Raw genomic sequence first — 15138 nt, 5'->3', positions numbered from 1 at the left:
TCTCTTCCAGGCCAAGGCATCCATTAGAAATGGATTATATTCGCATCTTTGATGTATTTACAAACGGACCCTGAATAGTTATCATATATCTAGAGAACAGACAGCCCTGCCACCACCTGTTCATTTCAATTGAAATCTTGCTGTGTGCACCATGCAAAAGACCAGAGACACTAACTATTCATTATTAGTATTACATTATGAGCGTTCATGTTGGCATTGTTGTGGACCACTGGACCGTTTACATGTGGCAGGAAATGTAGACAATTAAAAATAGTAGTTTTCTCACTGAAATGTATGTTAGGCTTCCACAAGTATAGGTCACAGAATAAGCTCTCAATTTGCAGTATGTCCTCCATGAAATAAATTCACCCAGGGTCATTGGAAATCCAAATCTTTGATAATTTAATATCACCATGCATAAATCATGTAGAAATTACTTTACAGCAATGACAATTAAAAACAAGAACACATTTACTCATGTGAAAGAGTGTCAAACGATGACTAAAAGGCCAATGGGTCGTAGAGCGGAGTACACAAATCAATACATAAAGCCTTCAACCCATAGACAATAAAGACATCAAAGGAAAAAGGCAAAAAAACAAAACATGACTTGTTACGAAATGCTGATATACTATGTTACATTGAGGTGAATAGATAACCGTGTGCAACTGGGCCTTTTTCACCAACTATTCACAATAGCAAAGCAATGACAATCTGGTGCGTTCAGGGCAGCAAATCAAGCACACCTGGAATGGCCAGACACTAGACAGCGACCCCCGACAGAAGTGGGGGCTTATCAGAGTTAACCACTTGAACCCCAGCATTCCTAAATACAAGATCTACAAGTTCACAACGCTGCTATTTTTGGTGGAAGGGGGTGGAGCAGCCCAAGCACAGCTGTAACTCGGGTCCGTTTAACCACTTAAAACACCAGCATCGATATTGAGGGGAAAGCTTTCGCGGAAAATCGCAGATAGGAAAGCGTTATTATGACGGAGCTTCTCGATTGGCTATTTTCAGCGCAAGCTTTTCCCACAACAGAACCGTATGGGGTAAAAGTAATAAGTAAGCAGACTTACAGACTTACTTAAAAGATGTGTTTTTTGTGAGGTGGGGGTGGTGTAGTGTTTGTCGAAGTGTGTATGTGTGTGTGTGTGGGGGGGGGGTGCGGGGTACATGCAGACAGCATCTAGGGTAGCAACAATTAATTGAATTAACCGATAAAATAACTGATTTTGAGGGGCACTTGTCATTAAAGGCGACAACATTTCAAATTAAGACCTTGCAGATGAGCCGTTTGTGAGAGACACTCTGGTGTATGACAGAATATAAAACAAGGCTAAAGTGGTTAATCGGAATATTTGATTACATTTATTTAAAAAAAAGAATTGAAAAGGTCCACAATGTCCACAAAAAAGAAACACTTCTCGATTTAATAATAAAAAAAGAAATTGATCAAATATTTTGCAAAGAAAATAATTGATAACTGCAGCCCTAAAAGCAACAGTTCAACATCCCCCCACCCCCGGCACCAGTTAAAAATGTACAACATGGCAAAACACTCCTTCATTTTACAGATGATTATGACGCCACAGCCAATACGGCTCTCATCATATAATATATTCTATATCATTTCAGACCATAGTCAAAACATTACTGAAAAGAAAACCCTCACAGCAAAATGCAGAGTTCATTTTACTGTGTGCATGCTAGCCTGAACAGGGCCATGTTTACGCGCACATTAATACGTCTACATTAATCTGTAGTGTGTGTGTGTCACCACTCAGCAGATACTATTTAGTCCCTTTAACTCTATATACTTTGTACCTAGTAGGTTGGGTCCGCTGCCTTGTCCCTCTACACCAAATCGCCTTGCCCGGACCAATCGAAGCTTAAAATGCATCATGTTGCGAGTTGTAGGTCTGCCATTTCTGACGAATGTTCATGTCCGAATTTGGACGCTCAGGGTTCATATGGTTAAAAGACAAATTTAAAGACAAAATTTAATCAAACTTCCACGACCTCATTTCTCAGAGTAACACACTTGCGTGCATGTAAACGTAATCAGTTCTGTGCAGACCAATAATTCTAAACTAGACCCCAGTCAGAAATGGAACATGTGACCTGGGCGTTTGTTCGATTTGAAGAACATCATTGGGCAAAAAATGTCTCACGCCGTTACCGTCAGATGGCTTCCGTTGGTGGCAGACAAACTAAGTAGGTTCTCCATTTTCAAAAAGCCATTTTGACCATGAAATCCGCTTCATAACACCATTTAAATACAATACTGATTAATTCACAAAAACATCCAAGTACTGCATCATATATTCAAGTCATTTATGATGTGGCCCCTCCTCTTTCTCCCTCTGAGTGTCTAGCGAAAGCAACAGTGTAGCAGCTGAACTGAATTCATTTAACAAACAGATTTTCCTTTGCACAATTGGCCTACTTAATTCATTTTAGAATCACACCTGCTTTTAGTTCTTTAGTTTAGATTGAGACTGAAGCCATAGGAATATTCTTTGAGTCAAGTTTCCGTTTAAACTACAGGCTCAGGACAGACAAGCAAAAAAAACCCAGTAGTAAATAAGATCATATTCTAAGCTACCATAGTCAGATTTCTCATTGCCAACAGCTCATCAGTCATTGTAAACGGCACGACATACAGTGTTTACATGTACCAGAATATCCCGACAGTGCCATGGACTTAAGCTAGAATGTAGTGTAACATTTTGATTCGACCGTGGCCACCATTCAAGCGAAGACAAATCCCCCCGAGTGAAGCTTAGAATTTCACAGAGAGGCGACAAATTGGTCTAAGTCTGAAAAGACCTCCAGAAAAAAAAAGATAGCTCTCTCTCATTTACACAATAGCTGCAAAATTAAAAAAAATATATAGTATATGGTCAACTACAGTATAAGCTCTAAAACTACAAATACTGCAAGATATAAAGGGGGGCTGGGCAGGCGGCGTTTCATTCCCGTTTCTCCCAGGCCGTAGCCACAGACCTCGGTGAAAGCAATAGCATGAGATGTGTCGTCAGGTTGCACCACAGCGCTGGCATCTTATTGCACATGGAGCTGCAATGTCAACTGTGTGTGTGTGTGTGTGTGTGTGTGTGTGTTTGTTTCCAGTCAACAGAACTACATGGGTGAGTGTTTCTTCCTCTCCTGTAATAGACCTTCAAATCCTAACCAACAAATCTCAGTCAGTCCATCATCGTCTATTTGATTTCTCTTCAGGGATTGACCAATTGATCTGAACTTGTGCATTGGCACCGACATATGCAGAGAGAGACACACAGAGAGAGAGAGAGAGACAGAGACAGAGAGAGAGAGACAGAGAGAGAGACAGACAGAGAGAGAGAGAGAGAGAGAGAGACAGAGACAGAGACAGAGAGATAGACATTCCACTTTCCCCAAGCTGTTCATTAGCATTTTCACCACAGGCGTAGTTGCAGGCCATGGCCTAGATAAATGGCACTGCCGTGTTTTTATGGGATATGTAGTCATGGTCCCATCTTCCTGACAGATAGAAATGCAGGTATGTATGGGCCTAGTTGGAACCGCAGATTCGTCTCAGTCAGCGGCCGTTTTGGCACAATGCGAGGGAGAAATGGTTGCATGTGGTACATTTAACCAGGTCAAACACGTTGTCCGTTAGCTTTGTCCTCATTTAACAACCAAATGGGAAAGGCTAGGAATGAGCGTGTGGCTAAGAGCACTTAGCTAGCACCCGAGTACAGAAACAAATACAGAAACTGTCTGGTCAAGAGAGCAATGCCTCAATGACACACAACGTGCTACATGCCATTGTTTATGCCATTATCTATTCACGACTTTGTTATACAGTAAAACACGTATATAAATTGACCATTCTTCCAACATCGCGTCTATTTGGTCCTTACTCCTAGTCGTCGTCCCCCCCCCCCATTCATGTCTTCACAAAAAATCTTGTATTAGTACAACATGACATTTTCTTTCCCAACTGAGATTCCGATCCCGATGTTTCGGGGGTGGAAGATCAAAACGTTAACGTACCGCTCATCCAAAAAGGCATCCTTTGTTTATTTAGCCAGGGGGAGATATTGCATTTATGAGCTTCTGGAAAGTACGACCAGTACCTGTATGTGTCATAGCAGGCAGCAGGGTCTGGCAACGTCTCAACGGAGAGTAGGGAGAGACCACCCCCACCCACTGCAGATGTACAGTACTAGCCACCATACAGATTGGAGGTTTACTGCTGTTTTAAAACTCCAGTTCCCTTCAATTGTTTGGACTGTACTTTTGTACAGGCATCTTCTCGAGTCGACACCGGTTATTTTGGCATGTTTGGCAACATTTGAAAGTCTATGGAGAAAATAAAAGTGACATCTAAACAAAAAAAAACAATGAAAAGCAAGCCATTTACAGAAAAATGGTCAACATTGATATGCAATATATGGCCAAAGCTGTGAATAGACCATGCCAACATTGCTGTTTAAAAGTAAAACAGTCAAGGTATCCCATTGAGAGAGAGAGAGACATAGAGAGAGAGAGAGAGAGAGGACACAGTAGCGTTGCTGCACCGATAATATGCATTCATTTCTAAATGACGACTCACATTTTCACCCGTTTTACAGTAAACCGGGGAGGGAGGGGGAGTGATGCTGCAGTCACCTCTCAGAGGTTTATTTGACATCGCGTTTGTGTTTGATGAAACGTCGGAATACATTCATTCCCATCACTCAATAAGCTTCCTGTACACACCGCCATCGCAGCGCGACATATTGTTCGTTTGAAAAAAAACGGTTCCTTGACGGCCGTCGAAGCCACAGCGTCGCAAAACACGGCGCGTTGACAAAAAGGTCGATTCTCCTTTCCTGTCCGTCTCTCCACGAGGAAAGAAACCACGGTCTTCTCCTCCTTTCCAAACGTTCACCTTTCCTCTTTTCTAGGAACAAAGAAAAAAAACGTCTAATTGAAAGAAAATTAAGCATCATCTGCCCGTTTCTGTACTTTTTCCCCACGTCCAAAAGAAGCACGCTTGCTTTTCCCGTCCATCAGTCCGCGGCACGGCACGCACCTCCCAGAATAAGACTAAAAATCCCGTCCGTTCGTTCGTTCGTCTAACCTTGCCTTCCTCATCTCGTCGTCGGAATGAAAGAGTCCCGTCCTCTCTCTCCCCGTCGTCGTCCCTCAGAAAAGCAGGTCTTCGTTGGTGATCAGAGCCTCCACCACCATCCGCTGGTACCGGATGTCGTTGAGGGCCGTCATGGCGTCCAGGTCGGCCGCCCTCATCACCGTGGGCCCGAACACGATGCCCAGGTTCTCACCCGTCATCAGGTTGTCCTTGGCATTCTGCACCACCCTGGAGAGAGAGAGAGAGATTACACAATGTGTGACAAGTAGCCAGGCAACTATTCCACAATCTCCAAATGCCAGTGGTGTAAAAAGCACTCAGTTGTTTTACTTAACCCATTCTGACCTGAGATCAGATTCTAAAAATTGTCTTCCACATCCTGACAGTTTTCTGGAAGAAGCTATGTTTCCGTGTCAGTCGTTCTTCGATTTTTCAAAAATAGCAGACCTACACAAGCTCGTAGCGCGCCACTCGGTGGCTGTAGATCTGCTATTTTTCAATAGCTAAAGCATAACATAATGCTATAACACTAGATTCAATTCAAGATTCAATCATTTATTTGCCATGTCCAACAAGTTGATAGGAATTTGTCTTGGTTCATACTCAACATTATACAGACAACCATAGATACACAAACAAGAAGGACAATACAATACACAAACCAGCAGCATAGGAAATTACATTCAGTTTTTTTTAAAGTGCTATATGCTATTTTTTTTATGTAGAAGACATTTTTATCCCTGATCATTATGGTCCATTGGGAAGAAGAAGGCAACTATGCTGCCCTCTACTGACAATTTCCAGTATTTTCACAGGAAAGGTATGACCTCTTTAGGTTGAGCCATGAGGTATCTAAATGTTCTGACCTCTTTAGGTGAGCCATGAGGTATCGCAGTGACTCGCAGTGAGCAGGAGGCAGCAGCTTCAACGCTTCATGCAGCGCCTCCAGCCGTTTGTCTGTGTCTATGATCTCTGCAACACAAATCAGAAAGACAGCAGGTTGTTTATATATTCATGGCATGGGGGAGGGGGGGGGAAGGAAAGAAGCATTGGGATCCCAATGGTTCTTAAAGGTAGTGTCAACTAAGTATACGGGGATGTTCATTTGGCTGTGGTTTGACTGGGTACTAATGCCAGTCAACAAAGGACCTACTTGCAGCCTCGATGAAGCGCGGGTAGGCGTCGTACGTGATGAGGGGAATGGGCAGCTCCCGGAAGTAGAGCTTGAGCGCTCCGGTGATTATGTTAATGTCTTCATAAACGTTGGAGGATATATCAGCCCTCTCGCCATCTGCAGGGGTCAAACAACCAAACAACCAATCCGTCATTTAATCAATCAAACAATCAGCCGCTGTCGGCCCGTAAAAGGACAAGTGAAGAAGACGTTAAAGGAATAGATAAAAGGATAGATAAGACTTTCAGATTTGAAAGACAATTGAAACAATGGTTAAAACAAATTACCAATCCTGATCATGTTATGACGCCTAGTCATAGTCTTACCCTAATAATGGTTTAATCTTTTCTTAGTTTTTATTCTTACTGGTCTTATTACGTTTTGAAATGTACTAGGTGTTTGTATGATATGTCCTGTATGTCAGTCCTGTTTCAGTTTGTATTGTTTTGATGTTTGATGTCTGGGGACTGCAGCATGTTTTGCTAAATCTGGTATATTTACGCTGCATTTTTAACGTAATGTTCATCAATATACACTGTCCCGGCTAAATAAACCAACAAAGTAAAGTAGATGACTCAAACGAGGACGTTTTGTAGCCGTCAAACTATTTGAAAATAGCAAAAAATATCTAGTTTTTATCAAATAAAACTGCTATACTGAAAAACTAATATTCAAATGACAAATGACACTTTGACAAATGAAAAAGTGACTAAAACCTATATTATGCATTTTAACTGACTGAAGTGTGTTATTATTAACCCATTAAAACACATCTTTGCCATTTTAGATTTTTGTGTTGGCTAATAAAAAAAATACAGATTTATCTAAAGAGATCTACAAACTCACAGCGCAATAATTCCATGCCGCGCTGTACGCTTGTACATCTGCTATTTAAAAAAAATTAAAAAATCTAGAAAGTCTGAGAACTACTGATTTTTAAAAAGGCATTTGTCGGAATGGGCCCCAGCTGGTCCTAATGGGTAAAACAGGGTGGATTAGAGAGGCGTGGCAGGTTGACTCTCACCTCTGTCAAAGGCCAGCTTGACATCTTCTATTAGCTCAGAGAAACCGGAGATTCTGTACAAGCCCTCAGACTGCAGCCCTGCAGACAGAGGGACGAGCAGTGTGTGTGAGAGAGAGAGAGAGAGAGAGAGAGAGAGAGAGAGAGACAGCACAGCAGCATAAAGACAGACAGAGGGACGAGCAGTGTGTGTGTGTGTGTGTGTGTGTGAGAGAGAGAGAGAGAGATAGAGAGAGAGAGAGAGAGAGAGAGAGACAGCACAGCAGCATAAAGACAGACAGAGGGACGAGCAGTGTGTGTGTGTGTGTGTGAGAGAGAGAGAGAGAGAGAGACAGCACAGCAGCATAAAGACAGACAGAGAGGGACGAGCACGGTGTGTGTGTGTGTGTGTGTGTGTGTGTGTGTGTGTGTGTGTGTGTGAGAGAGAGACAAACAGCACAGCAGCATGAATAATGAATACATTCCAAACAAACAGATTCAGCAGAAATATTACGCCTGCCTCTAAAACCTGGCTCAGAAAGAGCTCAGCTCGGAGAAAACAGAACAGACAGAAATAGCTCCAAGCTGATCCATCAAAAAAGTGCAACTCATTTCAACCAACTCGGCAGGGTGGAGTAACCCACTAGGGTAGCTGTGTGGAGAGACCTTAACCCATTTATAGGCCCGACGTCGAAATTGTCTTCTAAATCATGACAGTTTTCTGAAAAACCTCATGTTTCTATAAGCTGTGGTTCTCAATATTTCATGTCAAGGACCCCAAAAATGTTATGTACGGTAATAGGCCCCGCCATCTGAAAATATGTTGTTGCAGGGACCTCCTCCCAGAAGCAAAGATTTGAGTTACGCTCTGAAAGAATATATATATTCAAAGATTTGCACGCACATTTTCACGATTCTTCAAAAAAAATAGACCTACAAGCTCGTAGCGCGGCACCGGGTGCCGCGCTACGAGCTTGTAGATCTGCTATTTTTAAATAGCTAAAGTACAATTTACTATTTAGGCATTTAGCAGACGCTCTTGATCCAGAGCGACTTACATTAAGCAAAAACAAAAGCATGGCAAAGTATGACATAATGCTTAAAACACCAAAAAGGGTTTACTGTAATGCTGAACAGTAATTTTTACAGTAATGGGATGATATTGTTTGAGGTACTATAATTATCCTACCCAGGAATGGGATGATATTGTTTGAGGTATACTGTAATTATCCTACCCACCAGGAATGGGATGATATCGTTTGAGGTTCTGTAATTATCCTACCCACCAGGAATGGGATGATATCGTTTGAGGTACTGTAATTATCCTACCCAGGAATGGGATGATATCGTTTGAGGTATACTGTGATTATCCTACCCACAATAGCATGTAAACACACAATAAAATGAAAGAAATGGTGCATTTCATATAGCGCCTTTTTTGCACTTTACATCCACAATATTCAAATGCCATCATTGGAGGAAACCTGCTCACCAGGAGCGGTTCAGTGCCTTGCTCGAGGACACCTCGACACAAAGCCAGGTAGAGCCAGGGATAGGCCCGTTACTGTCATTACATAAATCGTCTAATAATCGCAAATTATTTGAGATAATCGCAAAGATTTTTGCGTAATCGTCTCCATATTGAAAAATGTATATATACATTTTAAAATGTAAAAAAAGCAGAAATAGCACTAAAAAAAACACTAGTTTGAAAGTATAAAATGATTAAATGTGTCAGTATGTAATTTCTTTGTAGATTTCAGATATTTGTCATATCTGCCCCGTGTATTTTTGTTTTGCGAAGCCTAAACAGGAACACAGAAATAAATGTTTTGTTCATTATGCTCGAATGTTCAACGCCAAAACCAAAATGAAATCATTAATCGCCATCTTAACCCATTTTGGGGCGGGAACCCCTTTTGGTGTTTTAAACATTGTTATAATTTAGCTATGTGAAAAATAGCAGATCTACAAGCTCATAGCAGACCTACTAGCTTGTAGGTCTGCTATTTTAGAAAGAAATCGTAAAAAATGTGGCGCAAATCTTTGAATATATATTCTTTCAAAGAGAATGTTTTTAACTCCGGTCAGAATGGGTTAACCCAGAATGGAATGGGTTAACCCATTCTGACCTGAGATCAGATTCATACGAGGTTTCCACTGGACACACACTGGTCTGATTAACCCATTCTGACCTGAGATCAGATTCAAAAAACGTCAGTCGTTCTTTGATCTTTCAAAAATAGCAGACCTACAAGCTCGTGGCGCGCCACTCGGTGGCGAGGCTATGAGCTTGTAGATCTGCTATTTTTCAATAGCTAAAGCATAACATGATGCTAACACCAAAATGGGTTCCCGTTCAGAATGGGTTAACTTCGTAACGGTGACACAGCCCTATAGCCAGGGATCGAACCGGGAACCTTTCCGATTCCAATGCGGCCACTCTAGCGCCCCCCCGTGACCCACTGCCCACTAACTCACAGACGTCATCCATTCCGTCATGTTCTTTTTACCTCGAGCCTCGATCTCCTGTATGCACATGTCGACCACCATGGGCCTCTTGGTGTTGTGGGCTTTGACCAGCGTGGTCAGGTCACAGCTGTACACCTTCTTCACGTGCCGCAGGTCCGGCTGACAGTCGTTGGGAACCATCTTGGAACACTGCTTATGGACGTTCAGCCCACAGTCTGACACGGACACACACACACACACACACACGGACAGAATGCATTAACCCATTCTGACCCGAGATCAGATTCATACGAGGATTCCACTGGACACACACTGGTCTGATTATTAACCCATTCTGACCCGAGATCAGATTCTAAAAAATGTCAGCCGTTCTTCGATTTCTCAAAAATAGCCAGACCTATACAAGCTCATATCGCGCCACTCGGTGGCGCGCTATGAGCTTGTAGATCTGCTATTTTTCAATAGCTAAAGCATGACATGATGCCAACTCCAAAATGGGTTCCCGTTCAGAATGGGTTTAACAGACGTACACGTTAATGTTTTAATGCAGATTTACACAGACGTAACGATAGTGTTTGTCTACACACTGATTTCTACAAACGCCGTACGGCATACTCCAACCACACAGGAACTTTTCTTGGCTTCGGCAGATCAATAAGAACAAGATTACGTAGTGAAAGTTATGGCAATGCCATGGCGCCGTTTGGCTCGCATAAACACGCTGGTCGGACTTTCTTCGTAGGCGTCGTTCGTAGGGGTGGGAAAACTAAATCGATTCGTAGATTAAATCACGATGCGGAATTGATTCACAAATTGACGTGATCATTTTTGTATGTTGGGTGTAGAGTTATTTTTTCGTTTTAAGAAACCTGTTCAATGTCTTTGTCTTGTTTATAGTGTAATAAAAGATAACGGTTAATCCTTTTTTCATCATGGATCATTAGAAAGCACCTTATTTATTAGTCACACAGTGAGGGGGAAATGAATAATGACATTGGTATCAAGATGCATCGATAATGGATTCATAACCGAATCGTGATTCGTGGCCCTCTGAATCGGAATGAACACTACATGGAGTCGTCTGTAATTAACACATTGTGAGCCCGTAGGACATTGTCTTATCAATTAATTACGCTCGATACAGAGGGCGAGCACGCTCGCCTTGAACGCCTCAAGACATTGCCTCGCTGCGTTTCATTTTTGGAACCGCTGCTAGGGACTTTTTTCACTTCCGTTTTAGGCCGCGTCTTTGACCGCTTGTAGTACCTATATACTATACCAATATGACCTATTCCAAGTATGGAATAGCCTAAAATCACCCAGCACCACCACTTTTGTCCGCCAGGCAGCACTCATGTGTCAACACAAAGACTGGTAACGATTCAGATTAAACTGCATGGACCCTCACTGCTACGACGATAGCATTGGACGAACAAACTTTTTCCTAGGCCGACCAGTAAATGTTCTCTTATAGCGAGAATCAACACAGCAGCATACCTCAAAAGAAAGCGTAACTTAAATGTCCACTCTAATTTAAAAAAATATATATATATTTTACCATCTTCCATTCTGGTAGATATGTAGCTTTATGTAACACCTTGCTTTTGTCGTAACGGACTCTTCTTGAACAGAAAGCCTAATTAGGAGCGGTTTCATGTCAGACGGCTGTGTGTATCGTTCCAACTCGGGCTAGCCGAGTTCGCCTGCAGTTTTTTTCCTCCGAAGTGGAAGGAGGACTGTTGTGAGGCGGTTAGTGTTGCTAACCGCAAGCCTGCCCAACTCTCAGCACATGTTGAACCACGTACAAATCCCTTTCCCGCAATAAATGAGGTTTTTTTTTTTTTACCTGCACACTTGACTCCCTGAGCGATGAGGCCCCACATGAAGTTGGCACAGTACTCACACCAGTGAGGCCCGCGGAACGTATGGACCTGAGAGGAGAACAACAGAGGAGAGGAGACGAGGAGATGAGGAGACGAGGAGACGAGGAGGAGAGCAAGAATCATCTGATGAGCAGTGGTGGAAAGTAACTAATGTTAACCCATTCTGACCTGAGATCAGATTCATACGAGGTTTTCACTGGACACACAATGGTCTGATTAACCCATTCTGACCTGAGATCAGATTCTAAAAATGTCAGTCGTTCTTTGATTTTTCAAAAATAGCAGACCTACAAGCTCATAGCGCGCCACTCGGTGGTGCGCTATGAGCTTGTAGATCTGCTATTTTTCAATAGCTAAAGCATAACATGATGCTAACACCAAAACGGGTTCCCGGTCAGAATGGGTTAAAACCATTTAGGCTTGACGACAAAATAAATAGTCTTCTGAAAGAATATACACATCACGATTTGGTAAAAATAGCAGATCTACAAGCTTGTAGATCTGCTATTTTTTCAATAGCTAAATAATGCTTATTTAAAAACGAAAAGGGTTCCAAAAGGGTTCCCGTCCAGAATGGGTTAATTTACTTACCGGTAAAAAGTACAATTTTGAGGTATTTGTTCATTTTTATTCTCCAATTTCCAGTACTTCTACTACACTACATCTCAGAGGCAAATATTCTACTTTTACTCCACTACACTTATTTGAAACCTTTTAGTTACTTTGATTATTATTACAAAGCATATATTTACACACTTCAGCCCTACTGTATATGTATAGATGTCGGGCCATCTACAAATAGCAGATCTACAAGCTCACAAATGTGAGCTTGTACTGTGTAGATCTACTTCCTAAAGATGTGTATACATTTTGATACGAATCATTTCATGCTTTTTTAGTAGGCTTCAAGTAACTTTTGAATTCCAGACTTTTATTTGTAATGGAGTAGGTTTATATGGCCGTATTGATACTTTTATTTAAATGTATATTCAGTAATTTCACTTAATTCAAATATCACTTATTTTTTTGTTTTGTTAATTTTGATAATCCTCTACTATAGAGTGTGCTGACCATATAAGCAGTTCCTCCCTGTCCCCAGTTAACCCCTGGGGGTCAAAAAGCCGTAGGTTTCGTTTTTGAGGTTTTTTGAGTGAAATCACTGAATATATAAATAAAACATTTGAGTACTTATTTTCCACACCTGGAGAAAATAAGCTTTGAGTAGAAGCAAACAGAATGAAGGTCAGCGTGACCACGCTGCATATCCTTGGACAAACTAGTACAAGATATTTAATTAAAGAGCCCCTGCCTGCTGTGGAGGATTAGGACCACCCATGAAACAATCTGCATGGATAGTTTAATGTTAAAAGACCTGAGGAAGAACGATTGCGATGAGATCAAAGGGAATTTCCAGAGAACTCACAATTTAGGCATTTCACAGACATGACAGGGTTAAGGCCTTTTGATAACAGTTTAACTTTAACCCGTTTAGGCCTGACCTCGAAATTAACAAATTAAATCCTCCAGTTTTCGGAAATAAGTATTTTCACGGTTTTTCAAAAATAGCAGACCTACAAGCTTGTGAGCTTGTAGAGCTTGTATATAAGCTCACAATTTGTTGCGATTGCGAACGCATTGAAGAAGTTTGTTCAAGACAGATAGTCAGTGCAAATATGGTACATTAAGATAGTACCTTAAGATATCTTAGTGCATATTTAATTTACTTTCAGTATCTCTATTATAGTTGTTCAAATATGCACCAACTCATTCCGTGGATAACTCTGTCTACTGTTGACAACACTGCGTACAGTACTATTGATACCACCGTTTACTGTAGGCTCTCGTTTACTCTTTGGACCGTAAACTAACATGTACTCTCGCTGTCGTTTGTCATTGGTCATTGTTGCTGCGGTCCTCGTTCCCCCGACTGTAAGTACAATGAGAGTCACTGAACTGTGAGTGAAAATGCCTCGCGTTTAGCCACTTGAACACTATAAACGTTGTTGACCCCCTGGAGCTTTACAGTAGGCAGTGATGTACCCTAAATAGGTTTTCAGTGTTAACGTGGCCAGGGGTGTTCTTTTTAGATGGGTCCCAGGGACATTTTAAGAGTCCCACTTCAGCAACGGGCCAGGGATCCAGGGGTGTTCTTTTTAGATGGGTCCCAGGGACATTTTAAGAGTCCCACTTCAACAACGGGCCAGGGATCCAGGGGTGTTCTTTTTAGATGGGTCCCAGGGACATTTTAAGAGTCCCACTTCAGCAACGGGCCAGGGACCCAGGGGGTGTTCTTTTTAGATGGGTCCCAGGGACATTTTAAGAGTCCCACTTCAACAACGGGCCAGGGATCCAGGGGGTGTTCTTTTTAGATGGGTCCCAGGGACATTTTAAGAGTCCCACTTCAACAACGGGCCAGGGATCCAGGGGTGTTCTTTTTAGATGGGTCCCAGGGACATTTTAAGAGTCCCACTTCAACAACGGGCCAGGGACCCAGGGGGTGTTCTTTTTAGATGGGTCCCAGGGACATTTTAAGAGTCCCACTTCAACAACGGGCCAGGGATCCAGGGGGTGTTCTTTTTAGATGGGTCCCAGGGACATTTTAAGAGTCCCACTTCAACAACGGGCCAGGGACCCAGGGGGTGTTCTTTTTAGATGGGTCCCAGGGACATTTTAAGAGTCCCACTTCAACAACGGGCCAGGGATCCAGGGGTGTTCTTTTTAGATGGGTCCCAGGGACATTTTAAGAGTCCCACTTCAACAACGGGCCAGGGATCCAGGGGTGTTCTTTTTAGATGGGTCCCAGGGACATTTTAAGAGTCCCACTATTTTGTCTTTTTTTTGTGGTATACACTCAATGAGCTAAAAAGGAAGGGGGGTGGGTGACATGATTGCGTCCTTTCTCAATTTATTGCGTATAAGGATGCAGCCTATATTTGCAACACTGAGTAGGTGCCCCTCCTTTGTTTTTCCCCCTCTTCACTGAACATGTTCACTGAAAACAGCCATTCTAGAAGCTTACAAGCTTATATTGTTGCCTTTTGGTGTACAGGAGAAAAGGACATACACCCCCCCCGGGGAACCCCCCCGGGTTTAACAGATCCTACTGTACTGATAGGAAGTGCTAGGGGTCATCCTACTGATAATCTCTATAACTGTAATCTTGTGTGTGTGTGTGTGTGTGTGTGTGTGTGTGTGTGTGTGTGTGCGCCAACGACCCTGTTCTGTGAGGTGAGTGAGAATAAGTCCACGGAAGCTGAGTCGGCGAGTCCTCAGTGGTGGAAAAAGTACTCAATTTGTTTTACTTAAGTAAAAGTATCAATTGATACGAGTGGCGCGCTACGAGCTTGTAGGTCTGCTATTTTTGAAAAATCATTAAAAAAAATGCGGCACAAATCTTCGAATATATATTCTTTCAGAGCGGAAGTTTTTCTTAGTTTTTTCTTATTTTGACGTCGGGCCTAAATGGGTACAGTACAGTACAGTACAG

The 15138-nt window shown here is 42.2% G+C and overlaps 1 protein-coding gene across 1 annotated transcript in view; it reads right to left on the bottom strand.

Moving 5' to 3' along the window:
• Positions 1–378: 378 nt before the first annotated feature.
• Positions 379–15138, bottom strand: part of LOC308311923 (N-chimaerin-like) — a 168915-nt gene continuing 154155 nt past the window's right edge. Inside the window, exons 10-15 of the mRNA XM_080758725.1 lie at positions 11615–11699; positions 9810–9983; positions 7321–7398; positions 6276–6413; positions 5989–6094; positions 379–5350 (exon numbers count right to left, since the gene is read on the bottom strand). Coding sequence (XP_080614851.1) covers positions 5179–5350; positions 5989–6094; positions 6276–6413; positions 7321–7398; positions 9810–9983; positions 11615–11699 — 753 coding nt within the window. The 3' untranslated portion in view covers positions 379–5178. The remainder of the gene's footprint in view (positions 5351–5988; positions 6095–6275; positions 6414–7320; positions 7399–9809; positions 9984–11614; positions 11700–15138) is intronic.

The sequence above is a fragment of the Protomyctophum bolini genome (assembly GCF_963924005.1).
Source record: "Protomyctophum bolini genome assembly, chromosome: 24".
Lineage (NCBI taxonomy): Eukaryota > Metazoa > Chordata > Actinopteri > Myctophiformes > Myctophidae > Protomyctophum > Protomyctophum bolini.
The sequence above is the reverse complement of the archived record's forward strand: the minus strand, read 5'-3'. Positions and strand labels throughout refer to the sequence as shown.